This window comes from Panthera pardus, unplaced genomic scaffold, assembly GCF_024362965.1.
Source record: "Panthera pardus isolate Hobbes unplaced genomic scaffold, ASM2436296v1 HiC_scaffold_13, whole genome shotgun sequence".
Lineage (NCBI taxonomy): Eukaryota > Metazoa > Chordata > Mammalia > Carnivora > Felidae > Panthera > Panthera pardus.
In genome coordinates this window covers 8183122-8202603 of record NW_026526688.1, presented here as the reverse complement: position 1 = coordinate 8202603, position 19482 = coordinate 8183122, and the positions used below count along the sequence as shown (strand labels likewise).

The 19482-nt window shown below is 42.5% G+C and overlaps 1 protein-coding gene and 1 long non-coding RNA gene across 5 annotated transcripts in view; one reads left to right on the top strand and one right to left on the bottom strand.

The window, feature by feature from the left end:
- The window catches only part of ASB5 (ankyrin repeat and SOCS box containing 5), a 50404-nt gene extending 32273 nt beyond the window's left edge, over nt 1-18131 (top strand). For 3 of the 4 annotated variants that reach the window (XM_019434252.2, XM_019434255.2, XM_019434253.2), the window contains exons 2-7: nt 9697-9776; nt 11958-12065; nt 13366-13516; nt 13679-13813; nt 16039-16230; nt 17499-18131. In XM_019434252.2, coding sequence (XP_019289797.1) covers nt 9697-9776; nt 11958-12065; nt 13366-13516; nt 13679-13813; nt 16039-16230; nt 17499-17626 — 794 coding nt within the window. In that variant the 3' untranslated portion in view covers nt 17627-18131. Of the gene's footprint in view, nt 1-4422; nt 4514-9696; nt 9777-11957; nt 12066-13365; nt 13517-13678; nt 13814-16038; nt 16231-17498 lie in introns of those variants that run through there. The other variant, XM_019434254.2, reaches the window with a different exon arrangement.
- Nucleotides 1173-5222, bottom strand: LOC109257859 (uncharacterized). Its single transcript, XR_002076123.2, has 3 exons — nt 5061-5222; nt 3327-3390; nt 1173-1832 (listed from the first exon to the last, which is right to left on the bottom strand). It is a non-coding gene; the product is annotated as an uncharacterized LOC109257859 (long non-coding RNA).
- Nucleotides 18132-19482: the final 1351 nt, after the last annotated feature.

Below are 19482 nucleotides of genomic sequence, written 5' to 3'. Positions count from 1 at the left end.
AGGGAGGTGCACTTGGCCTCCAGTCCCCAGGCTTCCTGCTGATGAGCCTGCTGGGCGAGCCATTAATCCCTTGAAACAAGTTCAGCAAATCTTAAAGCTTAAGATGTAAAGCATGCAGCTTTGTCCTGAAGGTGGGGACACAAGGGCGAGGGCCCCTCTCTTCCTCTGCCTGTCACCTCTCAGGGGCGTGGCCAAGGCCTGGACACTGGCATCTGATGCCTCAGGACCAGCATTAAACACCATCTCTATGGCTCTCTGCCTCTCCTTCCCTCCATTCCTTTGCCTCTCCCCTCTCACACCTCCCTACTGCCTCTCTATCCTCCTTTCTTTTGGCTATCTTCTCCTCCCTCTACCCACCCTCTACCCTCTTCCCCCGCCCAGTGTCTAACTCTCTACGTAAGGGAAGCTACCACTTCTGCTTTTTGGACTTCTTAAGCCCCAAGGATCAGAGCAGGCAGACCAGTGAAGCAGACAGACAGCCACAAAAGAAGGAAAATTGAGCTGGGGGAGATGATCCAAAAAAAGAAAAAATCGGGGGAACACGTACAAGAGTCCAGTTTAACATAAGCATGGGGCATGTGAAGGCAAGTAACAGAAGATAAAAACAGAAGGTCTGATCCACATGGCAGATAATCTTTTATTCTAGGATGGGCATGTGAGTGGCGAGCCATTCAAGGTTTTGAGCCTGAGAGCAACACGGTCCTAAAGGTGTTTTCGGGCTCACAACAGCCACTCGCTGTTGTGTAGCCCGACCATGTATGCCCAGCATGGGGTGTGACTGCCATGGAAACGGGGGCCTTTTCTAATTTTCCTCAAGGCACCTTGTGGGCTGGCTGGAACTCTAGGTGCTTCTGGAAGTTTAATTCAATGACAGTATTACGGATGGTGGGAGAGAGATGGGCATCAGGAAGACCATCCAAACTGAATTCAAAAGGAAGTGGACCATACTCAATTCATCTTTGTGTATCTCTGGCATCTAGAAGGGTGAAAACTGCTTAGAAGAGCACCATAAACGTTTAATAAATGAACAAATAGTGGGTGAATATGAAGGGCAAGATTACTGCTTAAGGAAATACTCTTAGGACTCATTGATGGGGGGGTGGGGAGTGGCTTGGGGCAATGGAAGAACCAATGAATTTAGGAGTCAGGGCCCCAAGCTCTAGAGCATCATGTGATTTTGAACATTTATTCATCAACGAACATTATTAATGGGCTAAGTATCGGGGGCATGGCAATGAATAAAATACACCAAGTCCTGCTTTCCAAGATCTTATATACTAGCGGCAATTATAAGAAGAAAAATAAAGCAGGGTAGAGAGAGAATGAAGAACAGGACAGGGAGGACTTCTTAGAAGATGGCCAAGGAAGGGCTCTCTGAGAAGGTGACGTGCCAGGGCAGAGGAGAGGTCACAAAGAAAGCCATGTGCGTATTTCACAAAGAGGCACGGCAGGCAGAGTGAACAGAAGTCCATGAGGTGTGTTTGAGGGAGAACAGTGAGGCCAGTGTGGCCGACGGAAGGGGTCGGAGGTAGAACCTGAGATCAGAGAGGAGCCTGGGGACACTGGTGGCTCACGACGACAACTTGTTACTTTGGGCAAGAAAGGAAGCCACTGGATTCTCCGTGACTTAAAAAGAATCATTTTGGCTCCTGTGGTTACAACAGACCATTGGAAGGTCACAAGGAGAAGCACACAGACCAGTCGGCAGGCTCTTGTGGCACGTCGGGTGAGGGAAATCGTGGCCGGTAGTGCAGCAGCAGCAGTGAGGGTTATAACAGCCAAGGTCTGGATTACGCTGGAAGGCGAGAGGCGGGAGACTCACTGGTATCTGCCTGTGGGATGTCAGGAATAGAAACGAAGGATTACACGGAAGCTTCCGGCCTCACGGCACCTGGATGAGTGGCACTGTCAGGAAGTGACAGGAGATCTAGGAGGAGTCTGGCGCGAGTTCAGTTCTCCACGTGAAGTGGAAGTGCCCACTTAAATACCCAAGTGGAGAAGCTGGAAGAGCCAGCTAGAAATTTAAGTCTGGAATTTAGAGGCGAGAGCTGGTCTGGAGATGCAAATTTGGGCTCATCAACACGCGAATAATATTCATACTGACGGGACTAGAAGAGATTCCCCCTAAGAGCGAGTGTAGGCAGATGCTAGGAGTCCGCTGGGGTTGAAGAAAATTCACAAAAAAGGAAGTACTAAGCCAATAATAACTAACTCCCTCCTTGCAGAGGAGCATATGAAACAGTGACCATGTATGAAGTTTCCTTGAAAATGGTTGGGCTTACTTTTAAGACCGTATTATTAGGGCCAGGTGATGGGGGGACGGTATTGTTTAAAACCATACAGAAGCAAAAAGAAATAACTGGTTTTGAGAGAAAGGTGACAAGTTTAGTTTTAGAAATGTATCGAGATGATTGACCTAGGTGAACATCCAGGAGTAAATTTCAGAATTGGCGCAAAAATTTTTGGGAAGCCCAGGGAAGAGACTTAGGAGATAACTGCCCCTAAATTTTGACCATTCTCTATCTATTTATAGCCCCCTACAGATATCTAAGTAAGAGGCTAAAGCTTCATAATCTTAAGTAAGTTAAGTTGTTCTACCCTCCTGTTTAGAACAGGTCGCAAAAAGCTCCCGGGGCAGATATTTGGAAATAACTGTTGAAAACGGAATTTGGATCGTTTTTGACAGATTTCAAATGTGTTTGGTACTATGCTAAGTAGTTCACAGTGACTCCAACCCTGTGATGTATAGAGATTTATCCTTCCCATTATGGTTGAGAAAACTGACGTTCAAGAGGTTAATTACTACCAAGTTCACAAGTAGGATCTGTGCCAGAATTTGAACTCAGATCCATCTGAAGATGTCCAGCGTGCTCTGCCCACAGCCCCAGTGACCAGTGACCAGTAGTTGGAACGACTAGATAGTCTCTTCCAAGAGCATCACTGTTACCTGAGCAAGGCCTTACAGTCTCTTTCTCTCTTGATTTTGGATATTCATGGATATCATAGTGAAATCTCTGCCTTCACTTTGTTAGAAATTCAGTCTTTTTTTTTTTTTTTTAATGTTACTTATTTTTTGAGAGAGAGAGACAGAGCATGAGGGGCAGTGGAGGGGCGGAGAGAGAGGCAGACACAGAATCTGAAGCAGTCCCCAGGCTCTGAGCTGTCAGCACAGAGTCCGACGCGGGGCTCGAACCCACAAACCACAAGATCATGACCTGAGCTGAAGTCGGATGCTTAACAGACTGAGCCACCCAGGCGCCCCAAGTCTTTTTTTTTTTTTTTTTTTTTTTTAATTTGAGCTCAACCCCAGCACTTTTTTCACTTACCTGTTGTCTTTTTCTGTTCGGGACCAGAAACTGTCTTCTTAGGAGATAATGACGGGATCCTAGACTGTGAACAAGAAACCAATTAGAGTAAGTTGCATACCCATGCAATTCACCACTTAGACCTAAAGTTTCCAAGGCACAGCTGTGGCTGGTGGTTTTCAGACCTGGATGAGATTTTTCTGAGGAAACTTTCAGAGAGGCAACAGTGATGGAAAAAGAGGACAGTCTCAAGCTTGGGAGGGACTGGTTTTAACAGCGTAATGCTTCCCTCCTTGTCAGGCATGTTCTCATGGGTTTATGTAGCTCTATTTATGTGGTTAAACAGAAAAGTACACCATCAAGGTCAGTAAATGCCTGGTGATTTTTTAATTATTTTGTAAACCCGTGAGGAGGGATGGGCCAGATGTTGAGCCTGAAGCTTATCTTCATTTTGGGATCTTCTTTAAACAAAATAATACAAAATTACAGAGTCTTAGAAAGTGTCTGTGCAATGGAGGGGTCCTGAACTTAAGTTTGCACTGGCTTCATGGTAAATCCACTGCCATTTTGAAGAAGATAGTTGATTTAATGCTTTATAGCAAAGGGAGTTGTAAAATGCATTAACATTTGGTACCGATTCATATAGGAAGATGTCATTGCTTCCCATCTGTCCTTATAATTTCCTGTTTGAAATAAGTGTCCTGACTTCCCGATTTTGAGACCAACTGAGCAAAGTGGGAGTGACCCAAACACAGAGAGCCCTCTGCACCACTGCCAGTGCGAGGTTAGCTCTGGAATGAGGCTACCTCCTACTTCCGCACGTGGGACTAAGGAGAGCCAGGCACAGACTCTTTAAGAAGCAGATTGGTGTCATCATCGCTATGGGTAGAGCTCTCATTGTAATGCTTGGAGTTTATTGCAAGGCACATACTGTAAAGAAAAAATTAGGTAGGATAAGCAATTTCTCAAAGAGGAATGATCGGTAAGAAAAGGCAGTTTTGAAAAATAAATCCGATTTTAAAAGCTGTTTCGTTTCGGGTGGTGAAAGGTCATGTTACAAGGAGCTTAGAGGTCCTTAAGATGGCCGAACAGAGCTAGCAAACGACAAGCGAGTTGTTTTTTTTTTTTATGTTGATAAAAGAAAGATATGAGTCGGATTTACCTCAACAGTGGCTGGCTTGAAGCGCCATGGGGAGATGGCGATTTAGGTACGGTATACACTCTTACCAAACCATATTTATCTAAGAAAGAGAATGTTTTTGCTCTAGCCATGCGATGTTTACAGAACAGGGTAGGCTCTCTCCCTGTAAATTATATACCAGATTTCTGGGGACTGGTGTTGTTTCTAAATATAGTCAAGTTACTAATGTGTGGCACAGCGCGGCCTTCACAGAAGGCACCCGATCAGCCTGGCGAAACTTACAGGTGTTTTGTAAAACTAATTTTCACACTGATTCATCCTAAAGAGTTAAAGTGGACACTTAAAAAATCTTAGCTACCCAGTTAAAGTCTGACAAGATTGTAAAGTTCCTGAACTGTTGTATATGAAGCTATGTGTAATTTTGCTTGGTTTTGAGAGAAAGTGTGTCAATCGTTCTAATATAAATATAGCATGTCCATGTTGAAAGGGAAGATATTTTATACGCAACACAGCTGAATGGAAATTTGCAGTTGCCGAATTTCAGATTGTGAAGGCAGGAAATACGGAGGGGTGGAGGCTTAGGTCAAAACAGGAACCGGAATCTGATCTAGTACCTGTGATTCTCACACGTTATGGATTAATTTCAGAGATTCTTCTCCAGCATTACCGGGAATGAAGTGGGGTCGCTTGGGAGTTAAGCAAGCAGAGTTCACACAAACAAGGTGCCTCGAGTCCCATGCACAGGCTATAGGTCACTCCTTCGTTAGATGGACATACCTACACTTCAAAAAAACGTAGCACGAGCTGTTGTTTGTTGGCTTAAATACATTTATAAATCCTTCAGTTGCTTTAGTTTATTAAACTGATAGCACTGAAAATTATTTTAATGCTGTTGTTTATGGTTCGAGTTTCTCTAGTTTTGGAAAACAATTATTTTTCCCTAAAATTCCTACAAGAAGCTCCCCTATTTACCAGTTTGTTTAGCAAAGACCACCAGGTTATTATTTATAGAGCAGGCTCTGTACTTGCTCATTCCCAGTCCCCCCCTCAACCCTGTCTGACTGTTGCTGGTGCTTGTCCCATTTTTGGTGGAAACTGAATCTTGGAAAAGTTAGATGACTTCATGGAAGCCACTGTCCTCAACTGGGATGCGAATCGTGGCCTGCCTGGCCCCTCCGTCTCTTTCCTCCTGAGCTTCTGTGCTCTAGCTTTATCTGTGTCTCATTTAATTCTCCTGCTCCCCGCCCCTCCCCCAACCTTCCACCCACTCCCCCATCCCCAGCCCAGTTCTTGTAGGAATAATGGCAGACAGCAGGGGGCCCATGCTTGATCTCTGCCTGATGGGCCAAGAGATTCCTCATCCAGCATATTTCCAGTGGTTTTGTAACTGACCTCCCACCACGCTGCCCTGTAGATTGTGTTTCACTCCCTTGTCATGCCTTTGGAGGTCATGTAAATAGAAACAGTACCAAAGACACATAGGGAAAACCTGGCTCAGCTTTTTTTCTCCCCACCATAATAGACCTAAGTCTTGGTGAAAAAGAAATTGAAGGTGCCACAGAAAGCTGTGTGACAGTCTGGGGAACAAGTGGTGGTTGGGGTACGGGGTGGTACCTTCAAATACTTCCATTTCTTTATTTTGGTCCTTCTGTTGCCTGTTTTCTAAATGATCCTTTTCCTTTCTTCCCCCCACCGCCTTCTTTTATGAACACCAAACAGCAATGCTGAAATTGTTCAGAAGTATAATAGAACGATTTTGATGGGAAAACACATAAGTTTGCAAAAGGGGGATATCAAATTGCCGTCAGCAACAAATATTGTTCGCTTTGCTGCCCCTTAAAGCGGCAGCTCTAAGGGGCTCTTCATAAATATACTAGATATGCCTCTTCATAAATATACTAGATAGAAATGAGCCCGAAATGAACCCAAAAGGCTATTTCTCTAAACTTTTCCCAATCTCAACATCTGGTTAATTGCCATTTAGCTAGTGACAATGAAAGAATAGGCAGCAATAATGAATCGGCATCATGTAATTCAGCATGTATCTTTTAGAGGTAAATTAAGGTACTGAATTTATTGAGCCAATATACAGGAGAGAAAACATGATCATTACAATCATTATAAATACTATAAATGATTATTTAAATTTATATATTTAAGCAAGGATTACTTAAAACTTTAATTTACTACTGCTCTTCTGAGCAAGCTGAACTTAGTGATTTCACATATGTGATCTCTTTGAAAAGTTGTTATAATTTCCTTATTTAAATCTTCACAATGAAATTGATATGTGTTCTTAAGTTCTCCAGAGTTTCACTCAGCAGTCAAGTTTACTTTAATGATAAAACAAACGTGTATGATTTTTATTTTTATTTTTTAAAGTTTATTTATTTTGAGCAGGGGAGGGGCAGAGAGCGAGGGAGAGAGGGAATACCAAGCAGGCTCCTGACTGCCAGCACAGAGCCCGATACAGGGCTCGATCTAATGAACCGTGAGATCATGACATGAGCTGAAATCAAGAGTCGGATGCTTAACGGACTGAGCCACCCAGCTGCTCTGATGTGTATGATTTTTAAAGCATCAGGTTTCACCTCAGAAGCTGAAACTCAAAACATAGCTGTTCCCCCAAATAATATTATTTATGATGGCGACTTTGCACTTTGCTTAGCAAGAACATAACGTTCTAACTTCTTAGAAATGATTGCTTTGTCACCAAATATTATCCTATCAACAAATATTTATTGCTGTGCATTTCAATCCTACTTTTAATATATAATAGGAGTGTTGCACACGGGAAAGAAAGAATGCCCAAAAGCTAATAACAGTAAATCTTCTTTCAGTTGACAGCTCAAAGAATTGGATGTCTGGCTTGCTAATCTTCTGAATAAGCAGGAAATAATGCTGGCTGGAAAGGGAGAACAGAGCAGTGTCATAACTAACTCCAGTTAGATTATGTAGCTCTCTTTAAATGATGTTTCTTTTGGCTCTCATTTCTCACCTTTAAAATATAACTAATAGGGGTGCGTGGGTGGCTCATTCAGTTAAGCGTCTGACTCTTGGCTTCAGCTCAGGTCAAGATCTCAGCGTTCATGAGATGGAGCCTTGTGTAGGGCTCTGCACTGTCAGCGCAGAGCCTGCTTGGGATTCTCGCTGTCCGTCTCTCTCTGCCCCTTCCCCACTTGCACTCTCTCTCTCTCAAAAATAAATAATTTAAAGGAAAAATTTAAAAACTAGAACTAACAGTTGTCTATGCCTCGGCGAGTGTGAGGAGGAAGGGGGATCATGCACGCGGTGCTGGCACAGGTGTCCCACGTCCCACCGCATGTCCCACGCGGCGCAGGCTGGGCATCGGCCACCATTACCGTTACTGGTACATCAGGGGTAACAGGAAGAGAAGCTGTGCCCCCTCGCCCTCGGGATTTGTGTCTTCCACAACATCCCATAATATCACTGGATATAAAAAAGACTGATGATGGGCAGTTGCCTTCTGCCCTCTCTACCACGTTCACTCAGTCATTTCATGAATCCCGTGATATGTGGCCCACATTTTATTCAGTGAAATCGTTTGGACCTCCCTTACGGTGTTCTGGCAGAGTTCTTCTGTGAGACCATAATTGAGGAAGCCTGGGTCCATGTGAGACTTCTTTAAAGGTATGAAATCATAGGAGCAATGACGTGTTTCTAAAGTACTACACCTTACCGCGTTTCGCCTAATTTCCTGACCTATTCAGAAAGCTTCAGACATGCTTTTCATAAAATGTCTGTTTCTAACAGCTAAGTGACTTTATTTAAATTGTACTAGGACTGATCAGCAGGGTTTTTAAACATTATTTTTGTTTACTGCATCCTGTGGATCCTCAAAAGGAGGAAGAGGGAGTAGACAAGAAGACAGATACTAGCGAACATAATCCCATTACATCAGGAAGGCTCTCCCTCTAGCTAGCAGTGCTTCAGCTTATCAGCCAACGAGACCCCTTAAAGGAATGTTTCTCTGATTGGCACGGTCTGCATGTTTAATCACTGAAAAACCTCCACGGGTGATCTCTGGTGTAGATTAAATAGAACCAACCATGCTGATCCTGTTTAAATTACAAGAAAATCACCGGGCACCAAGCCGGTATCATATAAAACCACCTGGGTGGACCACAAGGGTGGGAGAGATAGGGGTGGTTGGATGCCAGATGGCTCTGGGGGAGAGAAGGACATGTGGATTTCCACACGGGAGGGCACTGATTTTCTAATGGGAGGGGCGCATAGGCACGTAAGAAGGGGGAACTTGGGGGACAAGGAGGGTCAGTGCCTTTTTCTTCAGGATGTAGGGTCTTCAGAAGGGGTTGCCAACCACTGGTATGTGGAGAATCAGCGACCCCCGAGGGAGTCATTCAAGGACCCCCTTGGCATTATCGGTACCATTTCAAACATCAATGATAGTCTGCTCCTCCCAAGCCGCGACACCCCTTTCGAGGGCCCACTGGGCTTGTTCGAGGGCGCAGGACATAGGGGTCAGCTACACATTCTCCTTGGTAACCTGGCATAGCCCCTTTACACCTCAGGGCAAACTGTAAGGAGAGGACAGTCTGGGGGTACAGAGAGAGGGGGGCATGGCAGGGTGGGCGTAGAAAGCAGAGAGGTGGGGGTGCTCCTGCTGCTAGCCTTCCTAAAAGTGCCCAAAAAAGATTTTTGGGGGCGGGGCACCCAGGTGGCTCAGTCCGTTAAGCGTCCGGCTTTGGTTCAGGTCACAATCTCACGGTTGGTGAGTTCAAGCCCCACATCGGGCTCTGTGCTGACAGCTCAGAGCCTGGAGTCTGCTTTGGATTCTGTGTCTCTCTCTCTCTCTCCCTCTCTCTCTCTCTCTCTCTCTCTCTCTCCTCCCATTTGCACTCTGTTTCTCTCTCTCAAAAATACACAAACATTAAAAAAAAAAAAAAAAGGTTTTTGGAGTTCTGAGAAACCATGAAACAGGTGCTTTTGGGGCCTATCTAAGGGAACTTAATCCTCCCCTTCTTTGGAAGACAGTTCAAAAGGTACAGCAGTTCTGGGATAGGAAAGTTCCAGAACATGCTTTATAGCCCTTGGCATTCTGAAACTGCCAGGCTGGATCTTTTAGACAAGAATCAGACTTCCTGGTATATGGTCAGGTGTCTCAGTCACCTTGTTGATCACAGACTCTGAAGAGTGTGTATTTCACAGGAACTGAGTGTGTCTGTCAGGGTTCACTTCTACTCACAGATCTCGTCTCTTTTCCAACAGGTTCCTGGGCAGACCGGTCACCACTACACGAAGCAGCAAGTCAAGGTCGTCTTCTTGCTCTGCGAACACTGCTATCCCAGGTGACGTATTAGCTACGGCTGGAAATACATCCCTGTCCCATGACCGTAGAACATTAACTTTCAAAAGTAATCAAAGAAAAAAGAATAAAGCTGCTTAATAAATGCTACCAGTCTTTTTTTTTGTTTTAACCCCTATATCAGTCAGCTCTCTACTTTGCATTTAGCTTTGAGATTTCTTTATAAATATTTTGGTATAATCCTATGTCTTAATATATCGAGTTTCTCGTACAGTATACTTGCTCACTGAAACATATTTCAGCAAGAAGTCCCTGGACGTATGTATTATTCATTTAGCACTTCAACTATGCTTTACTCTATACAATGTGTGCAGCTAATTGCAGAGAAAGTTTGGTCACAAAATATCCAAAAAGGGATAATCAGAGCAGATGCCCAAACAAGCTTTTTTACATTAATCTGTCCTCTGTGATGGCGAATTACCCATGAACGCTACAGAGCGATCACTTCTCTCCCTGCCCACTCCTCAGACTCACCAGAGGAAAAATGAAAAGCATAGATTCCTTACAGAAACACAGAGTCCTCTGGCTTAGCCTGCGCGTTGTTAAAATTGAATGACGTGATTCAGAAGCACACCCAGATCTGGAAGTCATTGTCCTGGTGCTTCCTGGTATCCGGGAGAAAGGGATGCTCTCGGGTGGCTGTGTGGGAAGGAAAGGCAGTGATGCCCGGGTTCCAGGGCATGGCCCTGGGACTCAGGGCACCTGCATGCCAGGCGGGTTCTTAAAGTGAATCACAACCTTCCTGACCTTCCTTTTTTCATCTATAAAGGGAACATGTAGGACAAGCTGCTCCTGTAGGGCTGTCCTGTGATAACAGAGTGACCATTTTGTTTGCTCATCACTTGATGGGGGGAAAAAAAAACCCACCCTGAGAAAAGTCAGTAATTTTCTGAACATAACCCACTCGGTCCCCCCAACCACCTACGGAAACCATCACGCAGTTCTTTGAGAGGAGAGCAGTCTCAGGATATTTTTCGACATGTATCTCATACACCCACACGCCAGCCAGGAAGAGTCAGAGGCTGCCCCCAGAGCCCGATGGGAAACAGAATCCAGACCTTTGCAGACGCTCGGCCACCTGGTCACCCCGGCGGGTGGCAGTTAGGAATTAGCTCCTTCAAGTCTGACTGCTGGCTAGACAATTCGAAATCTGTGAAAAGATAACTTAAGGGATCTAAAAAGTTGCCACCTGCTAGTGACAAAGGTTGGGGGTGAATCTTTTCTTGCCTTCATTTTAAGATTCATCCTGGTATTACAGGCCATGGCAGTGCGTCACGTTATGGGGGTTTGGCCACGAAAATCTTCCTCTTACAGTGTTTAGTATGATGGTCAATAGACAGTGAGTTACCAAAAATAGCAGGAAAGCACAGAATCTCATGTCCTAATATTTAATTAGTTTAGTCTGACATCATTAGTTTAACTGGAATAAAGTGTTTTATTGGTTTTGATTTGATTTTTAAAGTGTGTACTTGGTTTTGATTGGATAGTAAAATAAGATGGAACTCTTGCCATATGTGGGGCCCTGTAACAATAATTGCTTTACATACATCATGCTGTTTAATCCTCACGATGACCCTAAAACTTAGAGGTTAAGGTGCTCGCCCAAATTAAAATAATTACTGCATTCTGGAACAAGGCTTCAAGCCCAAGTGTAACTGACTTGATGATCAGAGCTCTCAACCACAAGAATAGAACCTAGTCACTCCTATCCAGTGACAAAAGTTCACAACATGGCTCACTACAGTTTAGAGTATTTTCCCCCCAGTCTGGACTAACCTGTAATTTCACAGCCCCAAATCAAAACAAGCGACCCGGCCTATCAACAGTCTCCACTTCTACAAAGTAAAAAACAAAACAATAACAGTAATCAAACCAATTCATAAAGACCACAGAAAGTTAAGGAGGCGGAATTTTATGAAAACATTCAGAATCTACTAAACAAAACAATTTAGCCGCTACAGGGTTTAGATACGGTGGTGGTGTTACAGTATTGACGAGTTTTGACAACGGACTGCCTCTATGGCGTCTGAACTGGCCTCGCCTGCTGAACTTAAACCTGCCTCCCTGAGTCTTTGGTCTTTCGTATCACTCACCAATGACCTTTATAAAGATGATTTCGTATACTTTCTTGCTCACCTTTCGAAATTATTCATGTCGTATTTAGGGTTACAATGTAAATGCAGTTACCATAGACCACATCACCCCGCTGCACGAAGCCTGCCTTGGAGACCACGTGGCGTGTGCAAGAACTCTGCTGGAGGCTGGAGCTAATGTAGGTACCGGTTAAAACCATTAATCACTTCACGTCTACTAAGATAATCGCACAAAGTTCTCATGTTGCGTTTCTTTCCTTAGTAGTTTTCAAAAATTGCAGAATAATAAGAAATCACTTTGCTTCAGTGTTCTCAGTGCACTCCAAGAAGGATTTCTAGTCATTGCAAAAATGGGTAGCATGCTGACCTGAGCCGAAGTCGGACACTTAACTGACTGAGCCACCCAGGCACCCCAGGATGTTTTTCTTTAGATAAATTCTCAGAAACACAATTTCCCATTTCTCTGATTTACCACCAGCAAGGTGACCTCACCACAACGTTTGTCACCGTCACATTTCTGGACTTTTTTCCTAGTTGAAAGGCACCTGACCGTTGAATTCGTTTTTGTTTGACTCTTGAGTATGTATTGATTTTCATGACTTTTACTAGCTGCATGGCCACTCTTGTGACTGACTCATCTACCACATCATATTTCTGTTTAACTCTTGACTTTTAAAAGCTTTGCTTAATTGGTGCAGCCACTCTGGAAAACAGTGTGGAGGTTCCTCAAAAAATTAAAAATAGACCTACCCTATGACCCAGCAATAGCACTGCTAGGAATTTACCCAAGGGATACAGGAGTGCTGATGCACAGGGGCACTTGTACCCCAATGTTTATAGCAGCACTCTCAACAATAGCCAAATTATGGAAAGAGCCTAAATGTCCATCAACTGATGAATGGATAAAGAAATTGTGGTTTATATACACAATGGAGTACTACGTGGCAATGAGAAAGAATGAAATATGGCCCTTTGTAGCAACGTGGATGGAACTGGAGAGTGTGATGCTAAGCGAAGTGAGCCATACAGAGAAAGACAGATACCATGTGTTTTCACTCTTATGTGGATCCTGAGAAACTTAACAGAAACCCATGGGGGAGGGGAAGGAAAAAAAAAGAGGTTAGAGTGGGAGAGAGCCAAAGCATAAGAGACTCTTAAAAACTGAGAACAAACTGAGGGTTGATGGGGGGTGGGAGGGAGGGGAGGGTGGGGGATGGGTATTGAGGAGGGCACCTTTTGGGATGAGCACTGGGTGTTGTATGGAAACCAATCCGACAATAAATTCCATATATTGAAAAAAAATAGATAAAAAAAATAAAAGCTTTGCTTGTTGATGCATATGAGCTAAATATCCTCTGTCATATTTACTGCACACATTATCCCAGTGATTTCTGTTGGGTCGTAGAACTGTTTGAAATGCCTAGCGTTTAATCTCGTACGGCTCTGTGACTCTCGTTGCTGAACTCTGGCTTGGTTTAGGTAAACGCAATCACGATAGATGGTGTGACTCCATTATTCAATGCGTGCTCACAAGGCAGTGCCAGCTGTACAGAACTTCTTCTGGAATACGGTGCCAAACCCCAGCTGGAGTCCTGTCTTCCTTCTCCCACACATGAGGCCGCCAGCAAAGGTGACTTAGTTATGGGATCAGGTGACAAGGGGAGGAAGTCCCTTTAGCAACGTGGAGTGCTGCATTTTGCTTTCAATGAGTAACTGCAGGGAACAGCATGAGGTGAGGCGCAAGGAGGTGGGCAGTGTCGAGAGTAAGCTCCTCTCTACTTTGTGTTGGCAGGCCATCACGAATGCCTAGAGATACTGATATCCTGGGGCATAGATGTTGACCAAGACATTCCTCATCTGGGAACTCCTCTGTACGTAGCTTGTATGTCACAGCAGTTCCACTGCATCCGGAAGCTTCTTTATGCTGGTAATTTTCTTTAAAACCTCTCTCGTTCTGTCCGTACACGTAAGCAATGATTCAGATCCATATTTATGTCTCTGAATAAACTGTGTAAAGATATCTCCCTGCTAAAAATGTTCTTATTCTAAGCATTGTTGCGTGTAAGTACATAACCCATAAAAAAAGGAATTGCATTCTTGATAACTCCGCTTTATCTCACAAGTCCTAAAGTCCCCCTTGTAAAGATCATACAGTGTAAAACCTCAAGGTTGATATAGTGTTGCCAAATATGTATTTCTTCATGAATAAATCCATCACAAGGAATTTGAGGGGCAGTAACTGCTTAGCTACCTTGTCTTCTACCAATCATAAGAGCTCACGTGCTCGCCCCGACTTTGTCCTGTCCCATTTACCTACAAAGACTTAACGGCTTTTTCTTCTAACTTGAAACAAACCTATTCCTCAGCGTTCAGTGTTAGCCTCCTGAAAACCTGTCCTAATCTTTTGAGACCATAATGGTGACTCCCCCTATAGGAACAGGAGCTTTTTTTTTTTTTTTAATTTTTTTTCTTAATATTTGTTTTTGAGACAGAGACAGAGCATGAACAGGGGAGGGTCAGAGAGAGGGAAACACAGAATCTGAAGCAGGCTCCAGGCTCAGCTGTCAGCACAGAGCCCGACGCAGGGCTCGAACTCACGGACTGTGAGATCATGACCCGAGCCGAAGTCGGATGCTTAACTAACTGAGCCACCCAGGCACCCCAGGAACAGGAGCTTTTAAGGATGTGGATTATGTCTTTTTCCCCATCATCTCCTTTCCCTACCACAGCACCTCCCACGTGGTAGGTGCTGAAAATACACATAAAATGAGTAAAAGGATTTCCATGCTTTTTACTGTTTCTGCCATCATTTGGTCTCTGATACGCTCATAATATCTTAGCTAAATTATAAGCTTCTTGCAGGGAGTTTCTACTTCGTTAGTTCACTCCCGTCATATCTGTTAAGTCTCAAATATGACTTCTGCTAATAACCGTTGACACACTATTATTTTCTGGCTGTGATCGCCCACGAATTTTTAGAACTAGAAGAGTTTCTTCTTTGTTGCCTTTTTTCTTCTCTTTTCTTTTACTTTGCTAGGAACATTATTATTTCCACCAGACATTTTATATTGGGTAAGAAAGAGAATGCTGTTGGTAATTGTGGACTGATTGTTATTATCAGGCTCTGTCCTCCCATAAAACTAACATAACCAATAGAGTTTATGCTTTCTCCATGGAGATTTTGTTATGGACTGTCATTCTTTCACTAAACATTGTGTATTTGGTGAAAGAATATGAAAACAATTACATTTATTGAAATGTGAAAGTAGCAGGAAGGCCTAAAGGGACCCTTAAAATGTACTGCTTCTCGTAAACATCGTTAGTTTTATTGATGGTATCAGAAAGCAGAGTTGAAAAGGACTTACACATTTTTACCGATAGATATTTCTTGGTGTCATAACCACTTAGGTACTGGGAAATGAGATTGCTCTTTCCAGTATTACACAGTATTGATTCATTGCACATGTATTGAATGATCACCATGTGCCATGACTCGTACTCAGATAAAATAACTAAGCAATAAATAATTTAATAGGTAGGGTGGTTTTTTTTTTTAATGTAAGATTTTTAAAAAATTTACTTTGCACGTGGAAATACAATGTGCCTTTCTACTTAAGAGGCTCAATGCCTTTATATATTTATCGACTTACATTGTATGAGAGAGAAGTGACAGGAAAGTCCGTGCACATTTTCCCCAAACAGCTCACACGTCTAGATTCATGAGTTTTCCAGGAAACATGAAGAGCTCTATTGCCTTAAAATAAATGAAAAGAATATGAGCAATAAACTCTCGAATGATCCTAAGCAATCTCAATCATGATAAAAACAGGTATGAGTGGGCCTCATCATGCTCTATTTGTAATACCAGTTAATATGATTACTTTGGGGGCTTTGAAGCATTTAAAAATATTTTGTATTATGGGCTCTTTCAAGCATAGAGAAAAATATTAGAGAACAAACGTGCACTCTCCATCTATGTGTGTCAAATTTTAATGTGTACATTTGAAGTGTGTGTGTGTAAGGGGGGGGGAATAACTCATTACAGACAGAGGTGAGGTCCATTTGGCATCACCCTTTTCTGCGTGCATCGAGGTAAGTGACTGGTCTAACGGTTTTTGTTTAGATTTCTCATCATTCCTTATTTACACGTAGGTGCCGATGTACAAAAAGGCAAATACTGGGACACCCCACTGCATGCAGCTGCCCAGCAGTCCAGTACGGAAGTTGTAAACTTACTGCTGGAATTTGGAGCCGATATCAATGCCAAAAATACAGAGCTTCTTCGACCTGTAGATGTAGCGACTTCCAGCAGTTTGGTGGAAAGATTGTTGCTTCAACATGAAGGTAGGAATACTTGTGGGCACTTCAAAACACAGGGCGCCTGGGTGGCCCAGTATGTGGGTCCTCTGACTCTGGATTTCAGCTCAGGCCATGATCCCAGGGTCTTGGGATAGAGCCCTGCATCGGGCTCTGTGCTGAGGGTGCAGCCTGGTTAACATTCTCTTTTTCCCTCTACCCCCACCCCCAGCTTGTGCTCTCTCTCTAAAAATAAAAGAAAAAACAACCAAAAAAGAAAAAAAAAAACCCACAAAAATACATTTGCCTGAAATCAATGCAAAGTTAAAGACTTTTTGTTGACATGTAAAATGATACTGGCATAACATTTAAAATATTTTTTTGAAGATGATTTTTTAACTTAGGTTCTATCTGTAAAGAAGATAGCACAATGATCTCAATTTTCTTTTTTTTATCTTACCTAAAGTCTGTATATGTTTGGTTAAGTTAAACGTATTCAGTTTGTTTGACAATATGCAATATGTAGTTCTGTTTAATATCTGCTGATAAATATTTAGAAACATGCCCCCTTTTCTAAGGGCACATGGCTTCTATAATGTTACAGAAACAGAATCAGGAAATACTTTCATACCTAAGACTTTTGTTATTCAAAAAAATTTTTAATGTTTATTTTTTGAGAGAAAGAGAGAGAATGTAAGCAGGGGGGAGGCAGAGAGAGAGAGAGAGAGAGAGAGACACAGAATCCGAAGCAGGCTCCAGGCTCTGAGCTGTGAGCACAGAGCCCGACACGGGGCTCAAACCCGTGAGCTGTGAGATCATGTCCTGAGCCACAGTCAGGTGCTTAACTAACTGACTGAGCCATCCAGGTTCCCCAAGACTTTTGGTATTTTAAAACAGAATTTCTTAAGCGTGGCTCAGACACTATAATAAAATTTGTTTTGGCTTAACTAGTAGACCTAATTTGAGAAAAAGATACAACTTAAAACTTTCCCCCTTTAGTGCCTAACATTATCGGGTCTTTTGATTTACATGTTCTTCGAAAAGCAGAATTTATTTCTGAGGCTTTACATGCGATAACAATTTCATAAGCCTCAGGATTATAATGTTTTAAAGAACCCATATGGAATATACCACAATTACAATAAGAGCTTATAAATAAAAGCCACTGAAATGCTTACGTAAATGTCTCTAGCACAGCGGTCGCACCACCCTACTTTACCTCAAAGCACTGAAGCTTATGGTTTGTTTTGTGCATCTTACAACATATAAAAATCCATTTGGATTTTAATTAACAAATGCCTTCCTGTCTTTTGCAGCTACTCCAAGCAGCCTTTGCCAACTTTGCCGACTCTGTATCAGAAACTACATAGGGAGGCCGAGACTGCACCTCATCCCCCAGCTCCAGCTGCCAACGTTGTTGCAGAATTTCTTACAGTACCGATAAGGCAGGGAAGTAGTGCTAAATACTTGCGAAATCAAAACATTTGTCTCATCTGCATAGTGAATATTTCATAGTAAAATATGCTAAACACAGTATGTAAGAGATTGTGAGGCCCTGGGGAAGAAGTGAAATGTCAATTTAAATTTTAAGTGTACTAGTGAGTACTACTGTTTTACGCATTTTTACTGGTTTTTTTTTTTTTTTTTGGACTATAGCATATTTAAAATATCTATATATCATTAGCTCTTCCCATGTACCCTTTTTGGTGTAGAAAAAAAGAGAAATTTTCATTTCAATGTTTCTTTTTATGAAAAAAAAATGTGAACTCTTACTGAAACTACGTACTTTAAAAGGCCTCCATTCTGCCAATAATGCATTAACTTTTAAATTTTAGCTGCTGTAATTGGTGATCTCTGTGTATTTTTTACATTAATGCAAAATACGCGTATGCTTTAGAAAAGAACAACTACTACCCTTTTTGAAATAAAGATGGCTGTCATTGACGAAACCCGCCACGTCAAACGTGCCCTTGTCATTATAATCATCAGTTCATCAAGAAAAGATAAACTGCCCCCTCCCTGCACAGATCTCACTAGTCACTTTGCCACCTTAAATGTCCCCATTCCAGAAACGGGTTGGACTAAGGTTATGGCTCCTTCCATCTCTTCCTGGGATGGTCGGAACCTTACACCTTTGCTAAGACTATTTTAAGACTTCCTCCTTCTCCAGGGTAGCCTCATAAGGCCTCTCTACAGTGCTTTTGTACGAAGCACTCCAGCCTTCTTCCATCCAGAAACTGTCACTAGCTGGTGGTACCTACAGACGGAAGACCATGAACTTCACACCCAGTTGCGAAAGAGGCCCTTCCTGGGCCATGCTTCAGGGATCAGGGCAGTCCAAGGCTGTGGAAAACAGAAGATAAAATCTCCTTCGATTGTGGGGTGTGCAAAGAAAAGGAAAAGGCTGCGCCACTTAGCAAACTTAGACACCTTACAAAATTTACCCCATACGTACACCCTACTAGTGCTGTTTCCAATCCTTCTTATGCAAAGCAAAGGTTGAGGCTTAGACCTTGTTAGCAAGGGGGTATAGCGTTACAAAGTAGTGTCTTCGGCAAGGTTAATACTGTGTTTATTTTCTTCTGCCTTAAACATACTTTAGCGCGGTATAAAACATAATAAAACAAACTGTGTCTTCTTTGTAATTTAGACTAAGTTTGAGTCTATTGTGGACTGAGAAATAAGATAGGATACTTACTATAGTGTAATATAGAAAATGTTTTGATGAGTTTTATAAATTTATCAAAGTTTGATAAAGTATTTTGACTACTATTTTAACAAGCCCAGGGGCCTATTTTTTCCTTTCTTCTCGGTTCTTGGCTGAATTTTGGATACCTACGGGAAATAAACTATTCTTGAATGTAACCCCAAAGTCACTAAGATCGCATCGTTAAGTCGTGTTTAGATTTTCAAAAATAGAAATAAGGCTGTAGCATGTGTTGTTAAAAAAATGATTTCTGTGTGCCTAGAGACTTTTAAATGAGGCTATTCTACTAAATAGCTCAGCCTAACAAATTTATAATGTCCTCATGAATAATGTGCATTTAATTGTTTAATTATAGAGTAACCTCATTACATATAATTGGGTATTCGGACTGCTTTTTTAGTAAAACAGGTGTTGACTAGTATTTTCCCTGAGCTAGACATATGTAGGCTTAGGGTGTAAGGTAATATAATTCGTCCCTTTTCACTGGGCTTGTGCCAATAAGTACACATCAATATTAAAATTAAAACGGATACTTTAAAATTTTAGTATGCCGATACCTTTTATCTTTGCTTGGGTATGATTGTCTTATCGAA